Raw genomic sequence first — 19,537 nt, 5'->3', positions numbered from 1 at the left:
GAAGTCTCTTAACGTTATTCACGGTGGTAACTTAGCTATATGATTTCAAAAAGCAAATACTAAAAGTGTACCAAATAGCACATGTAAGGTAACTGCCATTTACACTATCCCTTTCTAGCAAATTCTCAAAGCACATCCCTTTCTGAAAGGTTACTTTCATAGAATCAGGAAGAATCTCCAAGCTTGTTTACACAAACTCCCTCCTTTCCTTTCCTCCCCTCCTCATTCTTGCCATGGCGAATTAAACTGCTGATGAATGCCTGACCAGGAGGCAGCAATAATAGAGCTGCTGATGTCCCATGAAGTGGCCTGGTGTAAACAGTATGTCCCCCTCCCCAAATATCCTATATTAGGTTGTAATCCACAGACTCAGTAAAATCTTCATATGAGCTCTGAATGTGAAACAAAGAAGGAGAAATAATCTAAGACAACCACAAACAAGAGACATAGCAAAAGCCATGCGATAGTTTAAATCCTGAGTAAGCAGAAACCAGTCAGTCTTAGGAAAAGCGGAGTAGCTGAGGCTCCATTTTGACATAGCATTAGAAGAGGACCAGGTGTTGTTCGCAGAGGTGCTGCGGTAACCAAATTCCCTGAGCTGCATTTTATCCTATTCAACCCATCCTAATTCTCCTAGAGGTCTTCTGAAATGGTTTTCTGTTCTTAATCTCCTCATGGAGTTTTTCCATAAATCTCTATTACATGAGCATATCTCTACTTCTTAGCACATGATACTCTCTGATTTCTCCGCTAAAGCTGTTCTTTTCCTTATCCTCCCCAACTCAGTATGACACAACATCCTTCCAGTTATTCAAGCCAAATATCTGGCAGGGTTTTTTAAAAACTTATTATGGATATTTTAAAATATTAACAAAAGTAAAGAGAATGGCATCTATTACTCACCTTTTGAGAATATCAACCTTTCAACAATCATGTTTTAATCTATTTCACACCACACCCCAGATCAAAGAAGTTATTATTGATTTTTCACTTTCCTCTCATCCTTCATAACCAGCTCACTGGAAAGTCTTATCATTACCTCTGAAAATTATCCAGAATCCATCCATTTCTCATTTTCACTAATACCACCTTAATCAAAGCCACAATCATCCCTCAACTAAGCTACTGCAACAGCCTTGTAATTGGTCTTCCTGCTTCTACTTTTGCTCTCTACTTCAACCTGTTCCAAAGAGCAGCCAAGGTGAGCTGTCAAAGTCAGAAGTCAGGTAAGTGTGGTTTTCCATTGCATTTAGAATAAACAACAAATTCACAAAGCTTGACATCTGGCCTGCTTTCTTCTCTGCCCCATCTTGTAACAGTCTCAGTCCTGCTACATCACACTGGCTTTCTTTATGTTCCTTCAAACTCTCAAGCCCATTCCTGCCTTGAGACTTTGCATGAGCTGCTGCCCTGGCCTAGAATCCTCTCCATCAGATTCTCACGTTGTTTACTCCGTTGCCTTTTAGATCTCAGTTTAACTGTCACAGCCTCTGAAAAGACTTCCTTAACCACCCAATCTACAGCAGTCACTTGATCACTTGCTATCACATTACCATTTGAATTCTTTTTCATCCATCTTTCTTTTTTATGTCTCCCTCTCATAAGAGTGTAAGCTCCTAGAAATAGGACTGTAAGAAGACCTATCTAATATTCATTCTTCTTTCTTAAAAAAAATCCTGATTTTGTTCAGGTATCAACTCCTTCTGTGTGGCCACGGGCCTCAGGAGAAGCTGACCCTCTTATCCTCTAACTCCAAGGAATAATATGATTCAACAATGAATATCTCATATCCCTTGCCAGTGATTAGTTCAGAAATGAGAATGTGGCCCAATCCTGGCCAAGAAAATATAAGGAAAATTTGCTAGAGACGTCTAAGAAAGTAGCTCCCTAATTCCTGAAAGAGTCATGAAAAGCCCAAGTCTTTTTCTCCCTCTAACCGTTAATGAAAAAACATGTTGTCCACACTACACCTGTGAGTGAAACAGGCATTAGGATGAAGCCAACACTGCATATACAAAGTTGACAGAAGGAAAGAACTTGACATATTTGAATCGCCTGATCAACCAACCCAGGATTCCATTCTATCTTTGGACTTCCTTCTATGTAAGCGAATAAATTTTCTTCATATTTAAGCCAATTAAAGTTAGATTTTTTTATTACTCATATGTGAAAATATACTAACATATATAGGAACTTTGTCTGCCTTGTTCCTTGCTATACTCCCAGCACCTAGAAAAATGCCTAGAATATGGTAGGTACAGCAAATATTTGAGTGAATAGTGAAAGAATATAAAAGAATTATTTATGAAAGATAAAGAATCCTAAAACGATTATTCTCCATTTAGCCCACTGCTATGGTTTGAGTGTGCCCCCAAAAAGCATGTGTTGAAAGTTTAATCCCCAATGCAACAGTGTTGGGAAGTGGGGCCTAATGAGAGGTAATTAGGTCATGAGAGCAGAGTGACTAGATTAAGGACATTAATGAGGGAGTAGGTTCCTTATTGTGGGAGTGAATTTGTTATAAAAAGAGGAGTTTGGGCCCATGTTTTCTTCCCTCCCACCCTCTCCACCACCCTCTGGTCCTATCACCTTCACCGTATTATGATGCAGCCAGAAGGCTCTTGCCAGATGCTGGCCCCTGATCCTGGACTTGCCAACATCCAGAACTGTGAGCCAATCAATTTCTGTTCATTATGAACTACCCAGTCTCAGGTATTCTGTTATAGCAACACAAAATGAACGAAGACACCCGCTTTAGCTAAAATGTCATTAAGTTCCTTAAGAAGAGGTATCTAGTTAAGTACTATTAAGTAAGCACAAAATTGTTCTTGACATCAAATTTAAAATGTCAACCTGACACTGAAATATGTCACCATCATTACAAAAGGAAAATGCCACTATCAAAAAACATGCATATATTTGTAAAGACTTACAGGTTCTTGTGGTTCAGTTTCTTCCCATGCTCCCCAACCATCATCTTCCCAGTCTGTTGATTTACCTGTTTTTAAAAAGATGAACAATGCTTGCATGAAATATAGGGCTTTAAATATCTTTAAAGCATTTTTTCTAAACATCATAGAACCAACCACTGTATAATGCTGATGTTAAGAAAGAAAATAATGGTAAACTGTGTTATACCAGGATTTTGCTATATGTAATAACGATCAGAAAATATTTGACCTACTGAATTTCTAAATTTATGTATTAGCAAAATTGTGTGCAAGTTATTAGTAAAATTGTGTGTGAGTTATCTGGATCTTAAGATATTGGACATCAAGTTAATTCACATTCAAATCAAACTGCAAAGGTGACGTTTTAATAATCTAAAAATGACAAATGTTTATTATTCAAGATACTAGACAAATATACACAGTGATTAAAAAACACCCAAAATTTCACAGATGTCTTAAAAAAGTAACTTGCTTTTTGATAAGACAAATCATCAATGGAAAATAAAACTGAATTTTGAAACAAGACAAACCTACTATTCTGCACCCTTTTCTGATATTCTGTGATTTCTTATACGTTGGAACGTCCTCTCAGAGGAAAATAAGATGGTCAACAACAATGCAACAAGGAATGTAAAAGCCGAGACAGGTTTGGACAGTATGTTCCCTTACAAGGTCCAGGTGACTGGTTTTTACATAATCATCTTTTAATTTATCAGAAGAGAAAAAGCTATCATTTTTGGACAACTACTCTGAGACAAGCATGAGATACTCTATATGCATTAATAAAGTACAAATAAAACTTTAGGCCCCAGAATCACACTGCCTAAGTTTTATTTGAACTTTATCATCTTTAAACATTTAATTTGAGGCAATACATATAAAGTGTGTGTGGTTTTTTTTTTTTTTTTTGAGATGGAGTCTCACTCTGCTGTCCAGGTTGGAGTGCAGTAGTGCAATCTTGGCTCACTGCAACCTCTGCCTCCCGTGTTCAAGCCATTCTCCTGCCTCAGTCTCTGGAGTAGCTAGGACTACAGGCGCCCACCATGACACCCAGCTAATTTTTGTACTTTTACTAGAGACAGGGTTTCACCATATTGGCCAGGCTGGTCTTGAACTCCTGACCTCAAGTGATCCACCCACCTTGGCTTCCCAAAGTGTTGGGATTACAGGCGTGGATCACCACGCCCGGCCTTGAGGTAATACGTATAAAGTATTGAATGCTTGTTCAAATCCTGGATCCAGCACTTAGTGTCTCGGTGACCTAGTGCAATTACGCATCTAAACTTTAGTTTTTAATCATAAAGGCATGGAAAACAAGACTACCTCTATCTAGCAGGGTTGTTGTAAGGACTTACACCAGATAGCATACTAAAGTCCTCAGTGCCTGACACATACCAAGTTCTTAATGCTGGTCAAGGTTTAGCTAAATAAAATATTATATTTAAGCAATCAGCTTTAAAATTCTGGGGGTAAATCAATTTAAAAGATGGGACTGATCCTGATGGCTTACAGTAGGAAGGAAGCAAACAGATTCACTTATATACGAGGTTTTAAAGGTTGCTGAAATCAATTACATACAGACGATTAAAGAATTTGTTATAGTCTAGTACTTGGAGTCATTGTTCAATTAGCTTTGTAGTAACAGTCTAATCTTCTGTACTTAAATGCCAAATAATTACTTCCTAATAGGTATATATTAAGTCCTAAAATAGCACTATCATTTGATTAACATTGCACAATTTATAGAAGAGTTCCATATACAAGTCAATTAGCAATTTAACAAATACTCTGTTAAACACCATGTGGCATATCCTGTAGTAGGAGCTGAGAAAAATACAAACATACTCCTTGCCCTTGAAGAATTCATGATCTATTGTAGAAGGCAGACAAACATGGAACCATAATATATGGTGAGTGCAGTAATGGACTACTAATGGGAACTTGGATGAGAGAGTAAGAGATGGGAAAAAAAATACAATGAACAGTCAACTTAAACAGTCCTTAAAAAGTAGCTAGAAAGGCTACGGGAAAAAGTCAACATGAATGAAAGAGGCAGAAAGATGCAATGTATATGACAACTAACATGTATTAAACATTTCTGTACGCCTAAATGCTTTATAGACATTATTAGTTCATTTAAACATCACAGGATCCTTTATTGTCCCTATTTTACAATGAGAAAACAGATTTCTTGGACAGTTTAAGTAGTTCAACCAAAATCACACAGGAGTAAGTGGCAGAGTACAGCTTGAGTTCAGGTCTGAGTTCCAAAACCCATGCTCCTAAGTATTAGACTATATGTACTCCTACTGTGCCTCATGAAGGGTAAGATTAGGGAAAAGTGGAGTTTACAGTTAAGGCCAAAAGTAAGAAGGTTCTTATTTAAAAATAGAAACATTCCCTTCATATTGTGATTTAGAAGTTTTTTTAACTTGGAAAATTAGTTTGTTTTTTGGCAATTTAATTCAATTAAGCAATCTCTTTATTTTGCTAATTTTTCCACTGCACCAAAAACAATTGTCTTATTGTGGGTTTAAGGCAGGCAACAAGGCTATCCCATTTAAAGTTTCAGAATATGTATTATCTCTTATATTAGAAAGCAAAGAATCTAAAAGAGCTTATTACTATCAAGTTCATGATTCAATTTTTAAATTGCTATAAAAATAATGTATATATCAAATTACCACAATCTCGAAAAGACCATGCAGAATTTAGACTCTTCAGGAAGGCTGTAACCATTCATGCATTCAACAAACACAACATCTTTTATGTTCTAGGAACTGTGCTAAGTGCTGGAAATATAAAAGCAAATAAGCCTTCAAAGAGCTTAGTTTGTGTACATAACCTCTGCTGAATGTGTATAAAACAAAACTATAAAAAGTGTGTTATTTCTCCTCCATATTGGTATAAAAAGCACCTGACTCAATTCACAAATGACTCATATAAGCAAATAGAAGACAGCAGTAATTTGGATTTCCTACCCCTGCAGAGATTCAGTATCTCTCTATGCCACAATTCAGAACCTCCAAGAAAAGAAAGACCTTGAGAAATACTTTATACAAGATATTTAGGTTTATGAAGGTTTACCCATTCTCAATGCCCCAGACTGGAAAACTTCTTTCAACAAAAAGGAAAGAGAATTTAATTGGGCATCTTCTATTCTCATAGGAATACATTTTTCCCAACCAAGTCAAGATAAAGGAAGGTGAAACAGCACTATTATTCAGGTAAGTTAAAGATATTTTTTGTAGGTTGCTCTAGAAGACTAAGTCTATTTATAATACTATGAGAGAATGCATTCCAAATTATAGTCAACTTAAAAATGGGAAACGTTTTGCCAGTGGGGCAATACCCTTGTGGCTATTTCTTTTTATTTTTTATTTTATTTATTTATTTATTTTGAGATGGAGTCTTCCTCTGTCACCAGGCTGGAGTGCAGTGGTGCCATTTCGGTTCACTGCAACCTCCAACTCCCTGGTTCAAGCGACTCTCCTGCCTCAGCTTCCCGAATAGCTGGGATTACAGACATGTGCCACCACACCCAGCTAATTTTTGTATTTGTAGTAGAGACGGGGGTTTCACCATGTCGGCCAGGATGGTCTCAAACTCCTGAACTCGTGATCCGCCCACCTTGGCCTCCCAAAGTGCTGGGGTTATAGGCGTGAGCCACTGCGCTTGGCCCCTTGTGGCTATTTCTACTCAGTGCCAGTGATTTAATTTTTGTGGCCTCCTATGTCCTATTGAAAATCATTTGAGAATATTTTGCAAGGAGCTAGTGGACAGCTATTTTCAGCTATTAAAAAGTGTTAGAATCCCAGCACTTTACCAAAGTTATTTCTTACACCTTCCGGTTAGGCAAGCAGGTCAAGCACATTCTTTAGAAAAAAAAAAAGGTATATATTGAGAAAATAGTTGATGAATGTCTAATAAAATTGCCATTCATGTAAAGAATTCTGTTCAGGCACAGTACTTCCTTCTGGTAACCTTTCTAAGAAGGATGGTATTCTTTAATCAATATCATTAGTATTTTTTAATTGATCATTGGTCAACAATGTAGGTAGCTAAAGCAATGTTCAACATAAATTTGAGAACTATGCACTGTTTTAGGTTAATATGGAATATTACTATAAGGCCTTGAGGTTCATAAACTCTATGTCATCATGAAGAAATAAGACTGATTTGCCAAATTTATTATCAATTACTTCCAAAAAAAAGCTAAAAATGGCTCACCATGATTGTCTCTTAGAAGAATAAATAGATCAATATCTTTTATAAGACACGGTAATTTGAAAGCCCTAAGCTCTGGTATAACTTAAAAAGGCTAATCAGTTTAACAAAATGTATCATGGAATTAAGGACACCAGGACAGCCAACTTCTTTAGGACAGTCTAGATCCAGTGTAAAGATTCCAAACATTCCACCAATCACCAAATCCCACAGCCAGAGCTATGTGGCTCTCATTTCCGTGAAAGGCTAGACTACAAATTATACGGCAATTTAAATTGTTACTTTCCCTATTTATTAAATAAGTAGCAACCACCCAATCTCCAAAAAGCATTTCTTTAACTGTGATCAACTGCCTATGTCTTTCATTTTACTGTAGTCCAATCCAACAAAATTGGTGAGAAAATTAAGAAAACAGCATTCACATTAATTGTCTTCATAAAACCAGCATTATAGTTTCTCCTGAAGGTCCCCCTTGATGGGTAAGCCTTAAAACCTTTACAATGAAGAAATTAAAATAATGAGTTAGGGATGACTGAAGTTTTAGAGATGGCCCTACTCTCAGAGATTCTGTTTCAGGAGGTCTGCAATGGATACAGGAATCTCTATTTAACAACTTTTCCCACCCTAAAAATTTGAGGCAGATGGTGCATGCATGGATCACCTCAAGGATAAACCTAAGTGCTGGTCTAATTTAATCCTAAATATTGTTTTGCTTTGCCTATCATCACTCTTCTATTCTTTCACTCCAGTTGGACTGTTCATTCACTGGTATGCAATCTTGAAGAGCACTGTCTAATAGAAATATATCATGAGCTGCCTATGTAATTTTAAATTAACTAATAGCCATATTAAAAAGTAAAAAAAAAAAAAAAGCAGGTGAAATTAACCTTAATAAATAGTTGATCATAATACAACCAGAATATTGTTTCAATGCATAATCAATGCAAAATTATTGGTGAGATATTTTACATTCATTTTTCATATACACTCTTCAAAATCTGATGAGTGTTTTTTTAGTTTAGTTTAGTTTTGAAAAGGGGTCTCTCTGTCACCCAGACTGGAGTGCAGTGGTGCAATTACAGCTCACTGCAGCCTCAATCTCCTAGGCTCAAGTGATCCTCCCACCTTGGCCTCCCAAGTAGCTGGGACTACAGGTGTGCGTCACTAAGCCTGGCTAATTTTTTTTCTCTTTTTTTTGTAGAGATGAAGCCTTGCCATTTTGCCCAGGCTGGTGATGTGTGTTTTACATGTAGAGCACATCTCAGTTTTTCCTAGTCACATTCCAAGTGCTCAAAACTACATGCGGCTAGTGGTTACAGTATAAGACAGCTCAAGTCTAGAACATCAATTAAATCTCAGGTTTAATTGAGTTGTCAGGTTGCACTGGATTGGTTGCCCAATTTTACCTTCTAAAGAGTTATATGATCTCGGGCAATTTATTTAATTTCTTACCGCCTTGGCTTCCTCTTCAGCAAAAATGGAGTTAAAAACTGCACCTATCTCATAGAGTTGTTAAGAGTTAGAATATGCAAAGCACTTTTACAGTGCTTGGCACATAGACACCCTTAATAGCTGTTATAATTACCACTCTCCAAATACAACATTCTGTCTTACTCTCTGCCTTTGCCTATCCTACATCCATCAACTAAATGCTTCCCATGTGACTCTACCTCTCCAAATCCAACTTCTCCAAACTAAGGTTAATCCTTTATGAAGTTTTCTTGCATCCACCCATGATCTTTCCCTCTTGTGAAACTACAGCATTTGACTGTGTTTCTTATTCAGAACTTAATTATATACTGTTTTGGGTCATTTGCTGCATTGTTAGTTAACATGTACTTATCTAACATAAACGTACACCCTGTCTACACAACTATTAGGCTCTTAGAGGGCAGAGAACGTGTATCCTGTATATGTGCACACACATACACATACATAAAAGTATCATAAGTACTTAATAAATATTTGCTAAATGAATAGTAATTGAAAATGACATTCTTACTCAAACGCTTCCCCATATACCCCCATAAAAGCAGCTGTATTTAAATTAATATTTTATAATATAATGAACAAATCAGTGGTTGTTTCTAAACCTTTTGCATTTCAAAAGAAATACAACAAATACAAAAGATTATGTTTTATAAACTTCACATATACAGACTTTATATTCAGGATCCAAACCATCTTTTTCAAACAACTTTTTTTGTGTGGGGCTCGGGGGAGGGACAAGGTCTAGCTCTATTGCCCAGGGTGGACTGCAATGATGTGATCCCGGCCCACTGCAGGCTCAATCTCCCAGGCGCAAGCAGTCCTCTTACCTCAGCCTCCCAAGTAGCTGGGACTACAGGCATATGCCACCATGTCTGGCAAATTTTTGTATTTTTTGCAGAGTCAGGGTTTCACCATGTTGACCAGGTTGGTCTTGAACTTGTAAGCTCAAGCAAACTGCCCATCTCTGCCTCCCAAAGTGCTGGGATTACAGACATGAGCCACTGCACCCGGCCTCCAAATAACTTTTGTATGTAACATTATAATACTAATAATTTTCTTCTATTCCATCCCATTTTAATTAGTGAGAAAAAATAATTAAAAAGTACCATTTCTTAGCTTTAGTTTTGATTATGAAATAATAGGAATAGTATAGTATTTTGTTTGAATTCAAGTCTAAGAGGCAGAATTTGATTAAACCTGAAGATCTTCTAAAAATCTAGTTCAGACTAGATGGCTTGATATACATTAAAGGATTTTTATATTTCACACACACACACGTGCACACACAATGTATTTTTCAACATTTCAGGACAAAATTTGTATCATTACTAACAAAACATCCTACATCAATAATGGAAAACCAATTTGCTCAATTACATGGGACTTTCAACAACCTGATTTCATGGTAGGGCTAGAAGAAATAATTATAAAAGCCATTGAGTTCCCAAATAAACACCACGCCATTTTGAAGATTTAAAAAAAAAAGACCACCACATCATTCTTGTGTCTGTAGTCTATTTTGCAAATATTCTTTTTGCCAACAGTGACTAAAACAGGTTACACTAAAAACAGTTCAAGAATAGCAAATATTACTTACTGGAGAAATCTAAAAATAGATGATAAGAATGCTTCTTAGGTCTTGTTACTTTCATGCTACGATTCACATCCATAGGAGACGTTTAGGAGATATTGCTCCTAAAGTGGCCATATTACAACTGTATTACATCAGGACAGCGTTCCAGCAATAAGGAAAATATTTCAGATTCATGTTTGTAACTGAGCTTTCTCGGCTCATTTGTTGTACAATCTACTGATAAAATAGCATTTCTAGGAATATAAGATATTTCCATTTTGTTTTAAATCTTTCATCTTTTTTTTCCTCAATCCCTTCTTAAGGGGCGAACTTCCTTTAAAATTTATTGTTTACATTCTTATCCATTTTTTTCCTTAAAATTCACAGAAAATCAAAGATTGCATTAAAGATTTCATTTGGGTCTTTCAAGAAATTTGTCATCTTAAAATATTTTGTTTCTTCACCTCAGTTGCTGAAATTTTCTTTCACTCTGGTTTATACCACATCTTGAATCATACCCTCTCTCTAAATAAGATTAATAAGCTGATCTCCAACCAACTTACATGATATGAAGAGAAATAAAGAGGAGCGAGATAAAGTTACAAATAATAGTAACAAAAAAGCAACTGCATCCTCATTGATTAGTAACCTGACTTTTCAATCTTTAACTTTTTTTTTTAATACCTATCACTGAACAGGACTATTTGAACTATTAATATCTAGAATAATCGGTAACATAACCATAAACTCCTGTTCTTACCCTCACCAAGTTAAATGTTTTGGCTGAATAAATAAAACCAATGACTTCAAAATGTAAAATGTAACCACAATTCCCTTCTGTAGAGAATTTTTTCCTTGAAGAGATTAGATTATACTAGTATGAAAAACCTGTTATGTCTCTCATTTGATAAATGAAACCTTCAAACCATACAGAAAACATATTTTAATCAATCATCAAAAAAATTATAGATGTCTTGTTTAGGGGTAATTCCAATCAATGAATTATTCGAACAACAGAAGCTTAAATAAGAAATTCAACTTCTGCTTTCCGCAGCTCTATTTAATTCCCAAAATACATTATCCTAATTTGCTTCTGAACAGTCTGTCCTCATAAACTGAGTGTATGTTTTTTTCATTTAACAAGAACCTGAAGCTAGAAAGGAAATTGAATTCTAGAAGTGGGCAATTGATTTGACAGTATTTGCTTTTTCCAATATGAGTATGTCAAGTTCAAATACTAAATGAGAAACTGAAACCATTAAATGTTAGGAAAAGGAAAATTTAATTTAGTTTCTGTGGTCTAATAAAAGATCTTAGTACAGAAGTAAATTCATTTCCGTTCTTCTGAGATGAGAAAAACACAGAGATAATGTACTTGCTTCTATAAAAAGTAAGAACCTCTACAACCTATGACTTGTAAATAATTCAGGGAATTCAGCAAATTTTACTTGGCTCTACTTGGCCAAGGCAAGAAAAGCATCATCCAGCAGTACAAAGCTAAAAGAAAAAAGAAAAGTCTAAAGAATAGAGAAGCTGCCTCTTATATTCCTATACATCAGAATTATTAATTTTTTCCATTTCTAGGGAAATAGAAAATAGGAAAATAAATTTCATATTAGCATGAAATTTCATATTAGCAAGAAATAATATATAAATATGAAGTTGTTAAAAAAACAAAATTATAATAGACATGTACATTTTTAATGTATGTAATATAACCCTTTAGTGAGTGACTAAGTGACTAATATGAAATTTATTTTCAAATTAGTATTTATTTTTTATATCCAAAGCAACAGAAAAAGTTAAGCATGTCTAAAAAGGTGAAGAAGGGTGCAACATTATGAAATGTAAGTAAAGGTATGTAAAAATTGCTAACTAAAGGTAATTTCTGCATGTTCTAGAGAAACCAATTCTATATTTTCCTTCCTTAACCTACTCTACTATTTGAGTACTGTCCCTGAGAAATCTCCTTATATTTAAATTAAATCCTTCCTAAACCAGCCTAATTTTGCTATTACTGTTTTTCTTCAAAGTACACACAGAGAAAGTCTGATAATAATTTTAACAATATCACATGACAACATGGAATATTTTGGTTCCATAGTAAAGAAAAAAATGTAGATAGCATATTCATCATTGCTTTATTTCATAGTTAGCATTCCTAAAACAAGGACAAACATCCAACTCAGACACAATCCAACACACAATAGACATTTGTTCATTATTAAGTTCCTACTACAAATCATCTGTGTACCAATGCTGGGGATATAAGAAATATATTACTCATTCCCTGGCCTAAAGTGGTGTATAATTTAGTGCACAATATAGAGATATCAACAGACAAACGCAACACAAGGCTGATATTACCAAAAAAACCCTGGAAACTAGGGAAAAAAGTTAGCCACATATGCTGAAATGAAGGTATTCCATGCAATTAATATAGATATAAGCCATTATTCTTTCACAGCTCTGTATTATACCACTGTGTCAATGTAGCATAACTTAATCAACCTTCTGGTATCAGGTATTGTTTTTAACTTTTTTGCAGTTATAAGCACTTCCTTGTAACATGAAACTGTACACTGATTTTTTGACTTTATAAACTGTTTCCAACCTTGCTAAACAACTTTACGAACCATTATTTTTTAAATGAGTAAAGAAAAAGTGACTTCAAATATAAGGTAATCATCTATTTTTCCAAACAGAAGATCCAAAAATACAAAGTTTTTTGGGTAATCTGAATACTATACATTGTAAATGCAGGCACTTAGATGACATAATCAAATGCCTACATGTGACATTTAATTATGTCACACATCATATAACATTAATTTAGAGATAAAAATGTTCAAAATCCCAATGACAGAAAATACATTGACTTAGAACGCTTGCTTTTATTCATTTTCATTTTTCAGGAAACAAAACCCTTCCACATGCACCTTCAACAGCAGCCTTTATTTTTTTAAAAAAAGACATAATAGGCTGGGCGCGGTGGCTCACGCCTGTAATCCTAGCACTTTGGGAGGCTGAGGGGGGCGGATTACAAGGTCAGGAGATCGAGACCATCCTGGCTAACATGGTGAAACCCCATCTCTACTAAAAATACAAAAAATTAGCCAGGCGTGGTGGCAGGTGCCTGTAGTCCCAGCTACTTGGGAGGCTGAGGCAGGAGAATGGCGTGAACCTGGGAGGCAGAGCTTGCAGTAAGCCAAGGTCACGCCACTGCACTCCAGCCTGGGCGACAGAGCAAGACTCCGTCTCAAAAGAAAAAAACAAAAAAAAAACCCAAAAAAAAAACATAATAATAAACACATGTATTTACTACATGCAAAGCATTGCTCTAAGCACAACAGCTTTCCCTCTGAGGTATGTACTACTGTTACTTCCATTTCAAAGATGAAATTTCTGAGGCAAATGGAGACTACATAACTCGCTCAAGGTCACACAACCGACAAGTGGCAGAACTGGGATTTGGACCCACGCAGGCTAGCTCAGATGCCATTTTCCATCTACTTTTTGAGTCAACTAACAGTTTCCCAGAGTACATCATCTTCAGTGCCATCTCAGTTATTTGAGATAGTCTTTTGAATCTGGTATGATGCTGTCACTGGTCGTTTTAAGCCCACTCACAGTCTCTATTAGCATAACACGTTAAACAGCAATACAACGAAGGGCTGCTATGGAGATCAAAGCTATAGAGCTATACAGAAAATACCTTTGTCCCCTACAGAAAATAGTTTTTTCTTATGCCCAAAGTCTATTTACAAATATTAATTAGGTTACTACCCAGAAAGCAAACTTTGACACAACATCCCAAAAGCAGAAAACACAGGCACAGAAGGGACTACCTTAAAGTAATAAAAGCCATATATGACAAACCCACAGCCAACATCATACTGAATGGGAAAAGTTGAAAGCATTTCCCCTGAGAACTAGAACAAGGCAACTTTTACCACTTCTATTCAACATAGTACTGGAAGTCCTCACCCAACCAATCAGACAAGAGAAAGAAATAAAGGCCATCCAAACTGGAAAAGAGGAAGTGAAAGTGTTGCTGTTCACTGATGATATGATCGTATAAAAAATCCTAAAGATGCATCCAAAAGGCTCCTGGATCTGATAAGTGAATTCAGTAAAGTCTACAGTTACCAAATCAATGTACACAAATCAGTAGCACTGCTATACACCAACAATGACCAAGCTGAGAACCAAATCAGCAACTCAATCACTTTTACAACAGCTGCAAAAAAATAAAACACCTAGGAATATACTTAACCAAGGAGGCAGAAGATCTCTACAAGGAAAACTACAAAACGCTGCTGAAAGAAATCACAGATGACACAAACAAATGGAAACACATCCCATGCTCATGGACGGGAAGAATCGATATTGTGAAAATGACCATACTGCCCAAAGCAATCTACAGATTCAATGCAATTTCCATCAAAATACCATCATCATTTTTTCACAGAACTAGAAAAAAAAATCCTAAAATTCATATGGAACAAAAAAAGAGCCCGCATAGCCAAAGCAAAACTAAGCAAAAAGAACAAATCTGGAGGTATTGCATTACAGGACTTCAAATTATACTACAGGGCTATAGTTACCCAAACAGCATGGTATTGATGTAAAAATAGGCACTTAGACCACTGGAACAGAACAGAGAACCCAGAAGTAAAGCCAAATATTTACTGCCAACTGATCTTTGGCAAAGCAGAATGACAATGGATCCCCATCTCTCATAAAAAATCAACTCAAGATAGATGAAAGACTTAAATCTAAAACCTGAAACCATAAAAATCCTGGAAGATAACATTGGAAAAACTCTTCTGGATATTGGCTTAGGCAAAGAATTCCTAAGACCCCAAAAGCAAGTGCAAAAATAAATAAATAAATAAAAAGCAAGTACAAAAATAAATAAATAAATAAATAACAAAAATAAATAAATGGGACCTATTTAAACTAAAAAGCTTCCGTACAGCAAAAGAAATAATCAGCAGAGTAAACAGAAAACCCACAGAGTGGGACAAAATATTCAAAAACCATGCATCTGACAAAGGACTAGCATCCAGAATCTACAAGGAACTCAAACAAATCAGCAAGAAAAAAAAAAAAAAAAAACTCATTAAAAAGTGGGCAAAGAACATGAATAGATATTTCTCAAAAGAAGATACACAAACAGCCAACAAATACATAAAAATTGCTCAACATCACTAATAATGAGGGAAATGCAAATTAAAACCACAAAGAAATACCACCTCACTACTGGAAGAATGAACATAATTAAAAAGTCAAAAAACAATAGATGTTGGCATGGATGTGTTGAAAAAGGGACACTCTTACACTGCTGGTGGGTATGTAAATTAGTACAACCTCTATGGAAAACTGTATGAAGAGTCCTCAAAGAACTAAAAGTAGATCTACCAGGTGATCCAGCAGTCCCACTACTGGGTATCTCCCAAAGGAAAAGAAGTCATTATATGAAAAAGACACATGCACACGCATGTTTATAGCAGCACAATTCACAACTACAAAGATATGGAACCAACCTAAGTGCCCATCAACCAACAAGTGTATAAAGAAAATGTGGTATATATACACCACAGAATATCACTCAGCTATAATAAGGAATGAAATAATGTCTTTTGCAGCACCTTGGATGGAGCTGGAGGCCATTATTCTAAGTGAAGTAACTCAGGAATGGAAAAGCAAAAACCATATGTCCTCCCTTGTAAGTGGAAGCTAAGCTATAAGGACAAAAAGACACACAGAGTGATATAATGAACTCTGAGGACTCGAAGAGGGGAGGTTGGGAGGGAGGTGAGGGATAAAAGACTACATATTGGGTACAGTGTACACTGCTTAGGTGATGGGTGCACTAAAAATCTCAGAATTCACCACTAAAGAACTCATCCGTGTAACAAAAAAATCACCTGTATCCCCAAACTGTTGAAATTTTAAGAAGCAGAAAACATACAGACTATACTCTCCAATAACAATACAGCAAAACAGCAATCAGCAATAAAAAGATAACTAAATGAAAAAATTTCAAAAAGAACCACTTGGAAATTTTTTTAGTATTACTTTTCTACAGATCTTAGACAAATGAAAAAAATGGATAAAGATGAAAATAGAAATTAATTAGAAACTTTGAAAAATTAGACTTGATAAAGAACTAAATGTAAACAAAAACCAACAAAATAATAAATTTTAAATAAAAATGTTATGAGATCCAGGTCATAATCATAAATTTAATAAAGTAACTAGACACTCAGATATATATTGAAGTGTTTAAGATTTATATGAGAAGCAAAAAACTTTGCTAAAAGATGCAAAAAAAATGACTAAAACTATCTAGACAAATACTGTATGATCTCACTTATAAGTGGAATCTAAAAAAGTCAAACTACTAGAAGCAGAGAGTAGGAATAAGATGTCAAAGGGTAAAGGTTTTCAGTTACAAGATGAAGTTATGAGGACCTAATGTACAGCATGGTAAATATGGCTGATAATACTGTACTGTGTACTTGAAGTTAGCTAAGGGAGTAGATCTTAAGTGTTCTCCCAAGCAAAAGAAAAAAAAATTAACTATGTAAGGTGATTGTAACAGTCATTTCATAATGTATATCAAATCATCATGTTGCACACCTTAAATATGTACCATTTTTATTTGTCAATTATACTTCAATAAAGCTAGGGGTAGGGGTAGGGGCTGGGGAAATAGACCTAGAGTTTGGGAAAATGTCAATCCTTCCCAAATTAATGTATAAACTTAAAACAATTGTCATTGAAATCCCAGTATAAAATTGGTTTGGTTTTTTTGGGAACTTAAGTTAATTCTAAAGTTCAATGGGAAGAAAAACGTATAAGAATAACCCTAAGAGTTTTTTTGAAAGAAGAGTAGTGATATGGCTTGTGTCCCCACCCAAATCTCATCTTGATTGTAGTTCCCATAATCCCCACGTGCCATGGGAGAGACCCAGTGGGAGGTAATTGAATCATGGGGGAGGTTACCTCCATGCTGTTCTCATCATAGTGAGTTCTCACGAGATCTGGTGGTTTTGGAAGGGGCTTTCCCCCACTTAGCTCTCACTCATTCTCCTTCCTGCCACCATGCAAAGAAGGACATGTCTGCTTCCCCTTCTGCCATGACTGTAATTTCCTGAGGCTTCCCCAGCCATGCTCAACTGAGAATTAAACTTCTTTCCTTTATAAATTATCCAGTCTCAGGTATGTCCTGATGGCAGCATGAGAACAAACTAATACAGTAAATTGGTACTGGAAGTGGGGTGCTGCCATAAGGATACCTGAAAATGTGGAAGCAACTTTGGAACTGGTTAACAGGCAGAGGTTAGAACAGTTTAGAGGGCTCAGAAGAAAACGGGAAAATGTCAGAAAGTTTGGAACTTTCTAGAGACTTGGGGGGCTCAGAAGACAGGAAGAGGTGGGAAAGTTTGGAACTCCCTAGAGACTTGTTAAATGGCTTTTACCAAAATGGTGACAGTGATAAGGACAATGAAGTCCAAGCTGAGGTGTTCACGGAAGGAGATGACAAACTTCTTGGGAACTGGAGAAAAGGTCACTCTTGTTATACTTTAGCAAAAAGACTAGCAGCATTTTGCCCCTGCCCTAGAGGTCGGTGGAATTTTAAACTTGAGAAAGATAGTTTGGAATGGGAACTTGTGTTTAAAAGGGAAGCAGAGCATAAAAGTTTAAAAAATTTGCAGCCTGACAATACAATAGAAAAGAAAAACCCATTTCCTGAGGAGAAATTCAAGCAGGCTGCAGAAATTTGCATAAGTAATGAGGATCCAAATGTTAATCACCAAGACAATGGGGAAAATGTCACCAGCGCATGTCAGAGATCTTCATGGCAGCCTCTCCCATCACAGGCTCGGAGGCCTAGGAGGAAATAATGGTTTTGTGGGCCCAGGGCCTTGCTGCTTTGTGCAGTCTTGGGACTTGATGCTCTGTGTCCCAGCCATGGCCAAAAGGGGTCAACATATAGCTTAGGCCATTGCTTCAGAGGGTGCAAGCCCCAAGCCTTGGTGGCTTACATGTGATGTTGGGCCTGTGGGTGCATAGAAATCAAGAACTGAGGTTGAGGAACCTCTGCCTAGATTTCTGAGGATGTATGGAGATGCCTGGATGTCCAAGCAGAAGTTTGCTGCAGGGGCGGAACCCTCATGGAGAACCTCTGGTAGGGCAGTGTGGAAGGGAAATGTGGGGTGCGAGCCCCCACACAGAGTCCCCACTAGGGCACTGTGGAGCTGTGAGAAGAGGGCCATCATTCTCCAGAACCCAGAATAGTACATCCACCAACAGCTTGCATCATGCACCTGGAAAAGCCACAGACAGTCAACACCAGCCATGAAGAAGGCCTGGAGGAAGGCTGTACTCTGCAAAACCACAGTGGGGGGAGCTGCTCAAGGCTCTGGGAGCTCACCTCTTGCATCAGTATGACCTGGATGTGAGACATGGAGTCAAAAGAGATCATTTTGGAACTTTAAGGTTTAATGACTGCCCCCATTGAATTTTGGACTTACAGGGGGCCTGTAGCCCCTTTGTTTTGGTCAATTTCTTCCATTTGGAAAAGGTGTATTTACCCCATGCCTGTACTCACATTGTATACAGGAAGTAACTAACTTGCTTTTGATTCTACAGGCTCATAGGTGGAAGGGACTTGCCTTGTCTGAGATGATACTTTGGACTTGAACATTTGAGTTAATGCTAAAATAAGTTAAGACTCTGGGGGACTGTTGGAAGGACAAGATTGTATTTTGAAATGTGAGGACATGAGATTTGGGAGGAGACAGGTAAAATGATATGGTTTGGCCATGTCCCCACCCAAATCTCATCTTGAATTGTAGTTCCCATAATCCCCATGTGTTGTGGGAGGGACCTGGTGGTAGGTAACTGAATCATGGGGGTGGCTACCTTCATGCTGTTCTCATGATAGTGAGTTCTCACAAGAACTGATGGTTTTATAAGGGGCTCTCCCCCAACTTTGCTCTCACTCATTCTTTCTTGCCACTATGTGAAGAAGAATGTTTGCTTCCCCTTCCTCCATGACTGTGTTTCCTGAGGCCTCCTCAGGCATGCTGAACTGTGAGTCAATTAAACCTCTTTTTTTTTTTTATAAATTACCAGTCTCAGGTTATTTCCTTACAGCAGTGTGAGAATGGAGTAATACAAGTACTTTGGCAGAAACTGTCTCTACTAAGCATTAAAATGGACAGAAATTGACAAATAAATCAGTGAAACAGAAGAAAAGCCAAAAAAGGAGGCAAGTATT

General features: G+C 36.6%; 1 protein-coding gene across 2 annotated transcripts in view; it reads right to left on the bottom strand.

Moving 5' to 3' along the window:
* The window catches only part of RAB3GAP2 (RAB3 GTPase activating non-catalytic protein subunit 2), a 120,918-nt gene that overhangs the window by 81,843 nt on the left and 19,538 nt on the right, over positions 1–19,537 (bottom strand). For both annotated transcript variants that reach the window (XM_054449963.2, XM_063671959.1), the window contains exon 2: positions 2,934–2,998. In XM_054449963.2, coding sequence (XP_054305938.1) covers positions 2,934–2,998 — 65 coding nt within the window. The remainder of the gene's footprint in view (positions 1–2,933; positions 2,999–19,537) is intronic.

This window comes from Pongo pygmaeus, chromosome 1 (genome assembly GCF_028885625.2).
Source record: "Pongo pygmaeus isolate AG05252 chromosome 1, NHGRI_mPonPyg2-v2.0_pri, whole genome shotgun sequence".
In the NCBI taxonomy this organism is placed as follows: Eukaryota; Metazoa; Chordata; class Mammalia; order Primates; family Hominidae; genus Pongo; species Pongo pygmaeus.
This window is presented reverse-complemented; position numbering and strand designations above follow the sequence as displayed.